Below are 11,223 nucleotides of genomic sequence, written 5' to 3'. Positions count from 1 at the left end.
CCCCCCCCCAACCCTTTAGATTTCTTGACATATTACAGGTGTCCTGGGACTGAGCGACCTAGTCTAGTGTGTTCAATTGGGAAACAAGGTTTCCAGAGAGGGCAGTGTCCTTTCTAAACAGCTAGAAAGCTGCTTAACTGTGCTAATCCTAACTTTCTTTCCTCTCTCCTATGTTGCTTTATACCACAGCTACAGGGACCAAATCTCCTTAATATCCACCATGCATATAGCGCATATAGCATCAGCTCTTGTAGGGAGATAGCAAAGGAATGCTATGAAGTGTGCAGCCTCTGTCTGCAAGCTGTGCAAAGGAATGCTATGAAGTGTGCAGCCTCTGTCCGCAAGCTGTGCAGGAAGCTTCTAACTAAGCATTTAGAGAAGGCGCTACACCAAGGCTGCTGAAGGAACCAAGAGAGTCCCTTGAGGAGATACTAACTGTGGCAATGTGTTAATTAATTTACCTTTTGAAAAAATGAAATCTATTAGAAGCAGACCATGGGGTAAAGAGCTTGCCAGCCCACTGGTGCAGGAGGCTGAAGATGCCCTTGAAAGGAAGGGAAGGAGTAGACATCTGTTGCTTTGCCTGCTCAGCTTTGGCTCTCCTCTTCTTGGACCAGCATCTCATTCTCCTTTTTCTCCTTCGCTATGCAGTTTAAGCAGAACTGACTCGGCGTTAATTATAGGGGTGGGATATTGAGCCAGACACGGCCAAGGTGATTAGTTTAGGGAAGGCATGTGTGGACAGAGTCTTGGCTTGCCACTCTAGCAAGTTTAGGCCATAAAGTGTTTTATTAAAGGCTCTCATGCAGTTTACAGAAGGTCTAGGAGGACCAGAGTTAGGTTAGAACCTCTGGATGGCTCCAGAGAAGCCAAACTACCGCTGTCTCTGGACTGTACTCCAGAGTGTGGACTGCTGATGCCAAGTACCACACATCAGACGCTCTTCCAATGTCTACAGCACACGACTGAACAATGTCTGCTAGAGGGATGGACAGAGAACTTGTGGCTTCTCCCTTGAATAAGCGGCATCACAATTCCCCCTAGATAGGAAGGCTATTTGATAGCACTAAGTGACCCAAAACCATGATAAATGTCCCAAGCAAGTAAGTATATGATCCATATTGAGGCTATGAGAGCCAACCCTGGGACTCTGGCTGCATCAGTAGGAAAGTTCCTATTCCTCTGGGGTTACGTACATGGTTAGAATGTAAGCCTGCACCCTCTGGTGGCAACTTTGCCATGACATAAGAATCTGCCTGAGAATGAGATCAACACAGAAGAAAACACAGTCAAGCTGGAGATATAAAGTATTGGATGTAGCTGACCTGGAAGCCAGACAACTATGCACTTTTCAATTCCATGAACAACAACAACAAAAAAAAAACGCTTTCTCCTTTTCTTACACTGGCATTTGTTAGTGCTTGGTTACTTGCGACTAAGATTCCTGACCACAGCAAGGGTATGTCAGGGTTTCTGTGTCCCTGGGCTAGCTGCTGCATATCCATCTCGCTGTGACTGGGATGGCAGAGGCCACTCCCCACTCTAAGTGGCAGGAAGAGCCCCTATCTAATGCTTCTCATAACTCTCCCTCACTTCTAGTGAAAATCTAAGAAGTGTAGCCAGGTGGCCAGCCTAGGCCCTTGGGGCTCTGGACCCTCCTCCCACCCTAGTTCCAGATTCTGCTACCCCAGCAACTCAATAGCACCCAACTGCTCACAATTTTTTAATATTTCATGTTGTTTCATGCCTTCCTCACTTTACTCATGCTATTCCTAGACCTCAAATGCCCTTTAACCACTCACCCCCTCACCCTCTCACCTCTTCACATATAGGTATTCTTGCCATTTATAAAACTCTGATTCAACCTCTAAAACAAAGCTTGGGTACCACCTCCTCCAAGAAGCTTTCCATGACCACCTAGGTTTATGAGATGAAAACGAACTTATAATAAGAACAAAGCAGCCCTCAGAGCAAACTGGAGAGTGACTCTAATAGTATGCAAGGAGCAAATCCTAAGATTAGCAAAGTCACATTTTAACCTAGAACTTTAAGACATATATGCCAAAATTAAAAATGAAACATAGTAAAAATTAAACCTTTTGCTTACTGCTGGCTAGAATAAATAACATTAGATTCTACTTTCTAACTGGTTTTGTTAAATTGTAAGTGTCACTCACCTTTAACATATTGGTCCCACTGTTTTCTATAGTCTAAGTCCATAAAGACATCTGCAAGTAGGTCCGGTGAGCAATCCTCCAGAAAGCCAAAGACCTTATACTCATACAGTCCAGTCTGCTATAAAAACAGAACAGATAGAAACAACCTATTGATTCTCAGGTTGAGATTACACAGCATATGAAAAACAGCTGTTCATGCAGCACCACTATTGAGCACCTCCTCTTGGTCTTAGTGAAACAATAGTGAAAAAGCAGATGAGGAACCTGCTCTCGTGGGTCCTATATTTGGCCTTAGGCATTGGAGGTGGTGACAGCTCTATGCTATCCAGGTAATTTAAGTAGGATAAAAGAGGGTTATGTGATAAACGGTGTCTAGTTTTGGTGAGCTGGTGGTGCGTCCTATATCATCGGGTGTTCAGGAAATGTCTCTATGAGGGATTTATCAGAACGGTTTCTTCTAAATATTAGAAGGATCCAGCCATGGGAAGATGAGGAAAGCCCACTTCTGGTTGGGAGGGGGCCCGATGGTTTGCCTTACTCACAGAACAGAAAGTCAGGGGGTCCAGAGAACTGTGATGGGGGAGAGTGGTAAGGGCTGAGGTCAGAGAGGTAGTAGAGGCCATGCCCAAAGGGCTTTGTAAACCAGGGTAAAGGGGTGAAAATATTTTTATAACTGCTCTGGAAAACCAACAAATAATTTTAAATATGGGAATTACTTTAAATAGGGGATGACTTTTAAAAGATGATTCTTGCTTCTTGGTAGAAAATAGATCACAAGGGAGCAAGGAGATGGGTTAGAAGAGCGGTCCCCAACTTTTTTGGCACTAGGGATCGGTTTCGTGGAAGACAATTTTTCCACGGACCAGGGTGGAGGATGGTTTCGGGATGATTCAAGTACATTACATTTATTGTGTACTTTATTTCTATTATTATTACATTGCAATATTTAATGAAATAATTATATAATTCACCCTAATGCAGAATCAGTGAGAGCCATGAGCTTGTTTTCACTTGCCATTCACTGATAGGGTTTTGAAATGAGGCTGCAAGCAATTGATTTATTTTGGTCTCTGTGTAGTCAAACCTCTCTGCTAATGATAATCTGTATTTGCAGCCACTCCCCAGCGCCAGCATCACGGCCTCAGCTCCACCTCAGATCATCAGGCATTAGATTCTCATGAGAAGCACGCAACCTAGATCCCTCATGTGAGCAATGCACAGTAGGGTTTGCGCTCCTATGGAATTCTAACGCCACTGCTGATCTGACAGAAGGTGGAGCTCAGGCGGTAATGCGAGCGATGGGGAGTGGCTGTAAATACAGATGAAGCTTCGCTCGCTCACATGCCACTCACCTCCTGCTGTGCAGTGCGGTTCCTCACAGACCAGCACCAGTCCGTGGCCCGGGTATTGGGGACCCCTGAGTTAGAAGACCAGTGCAATGGTCCAGAAAAGAGATGATGGTGATTAGACAGGAAGGTAACAACAGTGATGGGGAGAAGTCAGTGATTTAGGGACACATTTTGGAAGTAATGTCAACAGGAATTGCTGACAGACTGGCCGTGGTGACAGAGAAAACAAAAGTTGAGGATAATTCTTATAACACTTGCTTAAACAACCAGGTAGATGGGAGATCCATTTTCTAAGACAGAGAAAACTTGCAGAGGAGGTGATTTGTGGGCTGCAGGGTAACCAAGAGTTCTACCTTGAGCAAGTTGAATTTGAGAGGCTTATTAAACATCCATGTAGGGGTATCATATAAGTAGCTAGCATTCAGGGTTCAGACTACTGTTTTAGATATCCATGGGGCGTAATGAAACCCAACACATTGTTTTACCAATTCCAAGACAGAATTTTTCTATAAGTGACTTTTTTTTAAAGTCTTTATTGAATTTGTAACAATACTGCTTCTGTTTTATGTTTTGGGATTTTCGCCACAAGGTATGTGGGATCTTAGCTCCCCAACCAGGGACTGAACCCTCACCCACTGCATTGGAAGGCGAAGTCTTAACCACTGGACTGACAGGGAAGTCCCTATAAAAGACTTGTGTATAAAAGAGTGAAAAGGGGGCAACACACCAGCCTCAAATCATACTAGTCCCTTTTATTCAGTAAAAGACCATATCTAGATTCCTAAGTACAAGAGATTTTCCTTGTTTTCATGTTAAGCCATATCCTGTGAGGGTTCTGGGCTGGAGTTGGTGACACTACCACGCTTCACTCTCCATACAATTGCAGCTAACAATTCCTGAACCTCACCTTGTCTAAAGGCTCTATTGTTAAAATTAAATCAATGCCTCTTAATTTCAGTGCAAAAGCAAACAAACAAACAAAAATGAAGCTTTTATATGTATTCATATTTCCACGTGCTAACGCAATCTGATTGGCTAATCAAACATGAATGAACCCATCTTCTTAAACACCGTTCCAGGTACTTACCTGAGGTCAAGGGGTAAACATGGGGAATCTTTCTAGAGATCCTGAGGCTTCAATTGTCTCCTGACTCAGGTGGCATAACCCAGGGATAAGCATATCCCAGTTTAGGAATCTCAGATGTATATGAAAGTACCTGGCAGGATATGGAAGGTAAAATTGAAACTGAATTCATAAGGATGTTTCAGTTCCAAAAGTATGTGGCTTTATACCAAGGGTTTCCAACCAGCAAATGACAAACTGGTAGGTCTGACCTCCTTATATACTGTACCATGGATGCCCCATAGAAAAGGCAGGACTCAAGAGAAACATCTCCTTCCCTTCCTGTCCCCTCCCCTCAAGTTCACAGATGGAAAGATAGTGAGGGATTGTACACACCACACATCTACACCCACACACATTTTAATGTCTTAGGAGAGGGACAATTAGCTTCCGTTCAGGAGTACTGGGTCCCCATTTTCTACACATGCTAAGCAAAAGGGATAATTATGTATAATGATCTCCCCAACTCCACATGAGTTACCTTTGGTTATCTGAATGAATCAAGACAGTTTTCTAGAACTGGTTCCCATCCCTCTGAATGTAGTTTCAGCCCTAGTAACCTCAGTCTTGTACATATCACAGAAACGAAAAACAGAAAGCTCTCTAGGAAGAGAAAAATAGAAAGATGGGATTAACCTGAATACAAAAGAATGAACTATTGGGACAACTTCCTTTAAACACTTCCTTCGTGGCAGAACTGAGAAATGCCAGAACTCCAGAGGACAAAATGCTTTGTGACACCTTTTCTAGTCTATCAATAAAATGTTCTTTTCAGGCTCTGAGCAACCCCACCCAAATTCTTGGATCAAAGCACTTTTTCACCCCTTATTTCTTTCAAAAGAGGGTCTCAGCAAACATACTCACATTTTCATTATATCTTTTACAAAATAAAGTGAATTTTTTATAATTATAGAAATAATTCATATTCATTAAGGAAAATTAGAAAATGCCAAAAATAATAAAGAAAATTAAAATGATGTGAAATTCCATAATCCACAAGTACCCACTGGTAATATTTGACATGTTTTTTGAGTAAATAAATACTTCTATGTGTTATAAAATGGGAGTAAGATGGATAAACAACTTGTATTCCTATTTTTAACTATATTAATTTGAAACTATGGAGCAATAACAACTAATTTAATTATTCTTATAAGTTATTTCTGTTTCCATATATTTTCACAATTATGAGCATTGCTGGAAAAATGATTCTGTATGGACAAACTTGGTTCATAATTCTAACATTTTCACAAGGAAAGCAAATTCTTCCTTAGAGATAAATTTTAGGGTAAAGGACATTAACATTTTAATGCTCTTTTTACTTTTTCTAAACCTTTAAGAAAAATTTTTACCTATTTATAGTCTCACCAGTAGCAAAGAAGCATCTTCTCAGGATCAGGTACCATTGTTTGTACAAACAATTTAATAGAAAAAGAACATAAACCTTAGTTTTATTTGGGCAATGTTTCTAGTATTGCCCACATAAAACTTCAGTATTTAGTCTCTTTCAAATTAGAGATATAATTCCTGTACAACATTTGTTGCAGATATGTTTCCAAACATACTAACATTTCAATAAATGGCTCCAAACAAGTTTACTGAAGAGGTTCTTGGCTTTTCCTGAAGGTCCTCCAGAAAACCACTTCTAAGAAAGGCTCATTTTTTTTTAATCTAAAGTAAAACACACTGCATGATTTTCTAATGCTCCCTTTATAGGATATTTAATTTCCTATACTTGACAAGGTAAAGGAATTATTCAATGGTAGAGAATCAGTCAATATCATGTGTAGAATATAATTCCCAGAAGAAACAGAAGATTCATTATAGCATATACTCTCTTTCTTACTAAGAGAACCCCTATGGCCATGTGCACAGCTAAAAACTTTCCTGGCCCCCTATACACGTAGAGGTTAATAGCCATAAGACACCTCCCTCTTGTTTTGAATATGTATATGATTCTGGAGCTGCGGCAGCTATTTCGTGACTAAAAGACAACAAACACGAGAAAGCAGAGTGAAAATATTCAGAGTTTTATTAACGTCGTTGATCAGCTAAACCAATGCCAGCAACTGCTGACCTCTGAACTACTTGTCAGGTGAGAAAAATAAACCCCTCTTTGCTTAAGTCATTGTTAATCCAGTTTTCTGTTACTTGCAGCTAAAAGCAATCCTAATTATTACAGGTAGCTCTTACTGAGAATTGTACTTGAGTTCTGTCATCCCAGAAGACAGCAGAGGTTAAGAAAAGCTCCCACCCTTTGGGTTCCAGAAAACAGCTTATCACAAAAGAACCACCTTTCCCCTCATGACTTAGATGAGACTCACATACATGCCCCTTGTTTACCTGTCACAAGGCCAGACATAGAGCGTCTAAATTCCCTTTCATTGCCCTGTAAATGATTAGCTAAACTGCTTATTCCACTGATCAATTGGAACAAAATACTTGTTAACCAAGCTAGTTAAGCACCTCTCCTTCCTCCAGACCCTAAACTTTGGCCCAGCCTCAGCCTGAGTCAGCATCCAGCACCTCCTGAGAACGGACTGGCCTCAGGGTAAGATATTCTCCGTTCTCTTCTCCAGTCAGGCCACCTTCATCTCACTTGCCCGTACATGGCTTCTAGCCTTGCTGACTTCTCTCTATAAAAGAAAGACCTTTCTGCCTCACTTCTGAGATACTCGTGGATCTTATGGTCAAAGTATTCTCCCTACTGCAATAACCCCCAACCCTAAGTCCAGGTTTGTTTTTTCTTTAACATTATTTTAAGTAGAAAAGTAGACTGACAAAACATTACAAGCAAATATGACTATGTGTAAAACATTAAAATAGTACAGAAATACATAAGCATTACTAAAATGAATTGTCAAGGAAGAGAAGAGATAATGGACACTATTAATGGACATTAACTTGAAGCATATTTAATTTTGCACAGATATCTGAAACCTCACACACACTATCATAGAAAGTTCCATCTCCTCCCACTATGTAACTCAGAAAAAATTTATGGACCCACTATGTTCTTGGCCCTGAGAAAACAATCAGGCATAGTCTTATACTTGGTTTTTCAGCTTGGAATGTATTTCCTTTGGTGATCTGTCAGCAGTCACTGCAACAATCATGTATTATGCATTTGAAGTCTTCCAATCACTCGGATCTGCTGTAAGTTCTTTCAATAACACTAGCATTTGTTTCTCTAAACACAGTGCAGTTTTCAGTTTTATATTCATTATGTCATATAATCCCAACATAGCCCTGTGGTATCAATAGGGGCATTGGTGTCATCTCCACCTTTACGTGAGGAAATGAAGCTCAAAAACGCTACATTAGTTGCCTGAGTCCTACAGTTAACACTCGGGACAGCCAGAAAGAGGGTGACACCAGCCCCTTCTTCTTCCCACAAAGTCTTCTAATTTAGCTCTATTCTCTCTGCACATTTGCTCCAAGCCACTGTTCCAAATGACAAGCTAATAATTTCAGTAAAGACAACACAAGCTCTTAGAGCTGGAAGGGGCCTTAGACCCTTATGGAAAAGGTGACAGTGACTCTCCAAGAGTCAACTGATGACTCTTGGTGGCCAAGCGTGGATGGGAAACTGTCCCTTCCAGTCCCCAAGCCAGTGTTCCTGCACCAGACCACCCAGGATGGACCTCCCACTGAGATGTTCCCATGAGTCCTTCAGCCTGGTGTGTTTGTCCAATAGGCCTCCAACAGCCAGAAGAGGTATTTTTTAGATGCTGCTTCTGGGGGACTGAGACAAGGAAAAAGGAAAAGGCAGAAATGGAGAAAGGATAAATATATCACTTTCAATGAGCTAGGGCTGTGGTATTTTTCCATATGGTATTTCAGAGTCATCTCAAAACTCCCATGCCAGGAAATACAGCATGGTATTTATAGAATGGGCTTGGAGTCACAACCCAGGTATGGTCTAAGCTCTTCCACCTACTAGCCTTGCTTTCCTCAGCTGCAAAGTGGGTCTAATAAGAGTTTCTACCTAGGGGAATGATTATGAGGATTAAATTAGATAATCCATCTAAAGCTCTTACTGTGGTGCCCAGTATGTAATAAGTACTTAGTAAGTACTAATAAGGTAGGTGTAATAATGATCTCCTTTTTCCAGATTAAAGAACTGATAATTCAGAACTGTAATGTAATGCACATTTTACAGGAACTAACATCTATGCAGCACCTGCTGTAAGCTGGGCACTGTACTTGGAGATTAATACTCATAATAACCCTATGAAATAAGCATCTCATTATCTCTACTTTATCAGTGAAGAAGCGGAAGGGGTGTGGAGGCACGCTTTAGCAATTTGCTACTGTCATAACTAATTTTTGAGATGTTCTGTTATTCTGGCTTACTAGTCTAAAAATCAAGCCGTTACATTTCTTACCAATTGTAATTCAAATGCATTTTTTAAAAATTTCAATTTTTTAAATTGCATTCACAGAGTTAAAATATTTTGAGAAACATTGCTGCCAACATTTCACTTATTTGTCCTAAGCAGAATAAGTTCTGTAGCGCTAATGTGTTTACATCTGAGAAATGTCAAAAGGTCATAATGTTTGTGTTTCACATTTGCAATTCCCACACAGGAGTAATCCCACAGAGGAGTAATCCCCACTGTCCCTAAACCCTGACACTTCACCTGCAGAAAGGCATCACTCATTCTCTTCAATTATGGTGTTTATCCACATTTACATCACTAACTACAAGACAGCCTTGGTGAATCACATCTCTCTAATCCTATAAATGCACCCTCGAGTGTGCACTGAATTTTCTTTGCCTCTCATAGAAGAGCTCATTTCCATTCCTCAGGCCCTAGGACACCTCTCCAATCTACCACTGTGGAAACTGTCCAACTCCAGCCCTCTGTGGCAAGTAACAGGCTCACAAGGTATGAAAAGTAAGCATTTTTCACCAACAAGAATCACTCCTAATGGCAGATGTCAAAACTGTAGCTGCCACTGGGCAGTGTGTATGAAGAAGACTGTATGAAGAAAGACAGCTGACTAAATCGGGTTCAATATTTGAGGTCTCTCCAAGAACACATGGCAGGTTTAATCCTGAAGGACTGCAGAGAGCTAGGTAAGATAACACTGATAGCTAATGCTTGTTGAGTACTTACTGAATACCAGGCCCTGGGCTGACTGCATTACAGGGGTCATCCCATTTAAGCTACGCAATGAAAATATGAGGTGTGGACCATTGGTAAACTCATTTTACAGACAACAAAACTGAGGTTTAAAGAAGTTCTGAGAAATTCCTGGAAAAGTTAAGTCTGTAGAGACAGGAAGTAGCTTGGTGGTTGTCTGAGATTGGCAATGGGAACAGGGGATGACTGCAAATGGGCAGGAGGTTTCTTTGGGGGTAACACACCTGTTCTAAAATTAGGCTTGGGGAAGGCTGCATGACTCCATAAATTTACTAAAAATCAGTGAACTGTACACTTAAAATGAGTAAATTTTGTGGTACTTAAATGATACCTCAAAAAAGCTATTAAAATAAAAACAAAAGGTTATGAAACCCACCCAAGGTCACACAACTAATGAACTTGAAGTTCATTAGTTGCAACAGAACCTGGACTTGAAGCCAGCAATGTGACCACAGAGTTCAAAGTTTATGATCCTGCCTCAAATAGTCACTGACCTCTCCCAACATGTCATTAGATAAATTAATAAGCCCTCAGGGTGCATATAGCATTAGGGTGACCATATAATTTATCATTCCAACCAGAACACTTTTGAGTGAGAGAGGTGTTATAAAATTTTTCACCAGGACAAGTGTAAACCAGGTCTGTGGTGGGTATATCAGGACATAGATCACCCTTGGTATATCTCACAACCAAACACCATTCAATTTACAAGGTGCTTCAAAATGTATCCTCTCATTGGATCCCTGTACAAATTTGGCAGGACAGGAATTATCTCCAGCTTGTAGATTGGGAAGCAGAGACCCAGCTAGGGTCTTAGGTTCATAAATCCTAAAGTGACAGAGCAATTAGGCATCAAAACTGTACATTAGACCAGGGTTGCTAAATCTGTCATGCTGACTATTTTTCACAGTCCACAAGCTAAAAATGGTTTTTACATTTTTAAGTGGTTATATAAGTCAATACATAATTACCTCCATTTTGCCTCTTAGCCTGTAAAGCCTAAAATATTTTCTATTTGGCTCTTTACGTAAAAAAATTCACAGTCCCTGCTTGAGACCATTGCCACCACCACTTCTAAAACATACACCCCAGGAAAACTCTGAATTACTAGAGTTGTACTGCAATTCCACATGCAAGAGAGAAATCTTTGCGTCATAAGCCCCAAATATACTATATTTTATTTTGAATCACATGGCGGTTTACCATCTAAGCTCAGACCACCCTTCAAAGTAAATCTGCCAATCTTGAGCACACCACACAAAAGAAGCACCAAAAAGTCTTAAATAAATCATATTCAAACTCAGAAAACCAAAGAGAAAAAGAAAATCTTGAAAGATGCTGTAGCAGGAGGGATGGGGGAGCACTTTACCTACAGAGGAATACAGATGAGAATTACAACAGACATCTCCTGAGAATCCACCCTG

The 11,223-nt window shown here is 40.7% G+C and overlaps 1 protein-coding gene across 8 annotated transcripts in view; it reads right to left on the bottom strand.

Annotated features, from left to right (window-relative positions):
- PCTP (phosphatidylcholine transfer protein) overlaps window positions 1-11,223 on the bottom strand; it is a 77,554-nt gene that overhangs the window by 12,316 nt on the left and 54,015 nt on the right. For 7 of the 8 annotated variants that reach the window (XM_029211994.1, XM_029211989.1, XM_029211993.1 and 4 more), the window contains one exon: window positions 2,178-2,295. In XM_029211994.1, coding sequence (XP_029067827.1) covers window positions 2,178-2,295 — 118 coding nt within the window. The remainder of the gene's footprint in view (window positions 1-2,177; window positions 2,296-11,223) is intronic. The other variant, XM_029211990.1, reaches the window with a different exon arrangement.

The sequence above is a fragment of the Monodon monoceros genome, unplaced genomic scaffold (genome assembly GCF_005190385.1).
Source record: "Monodon monoceros isolate NGI ecotype Baffin Bay Population unplaced genomic scaffold, NGI_Narwhal_1 Super_Scaffold_9, whole genome shotgun sequence".
NCBI lineage: Eukaryota > Metazoa > Chordata > Mammalia > Artiodactyla > Monodontidae > Monodon > Monodon monoceros.
This window is presented reverse-complemented; position numbering and strand designations above follow the sequence as displayed.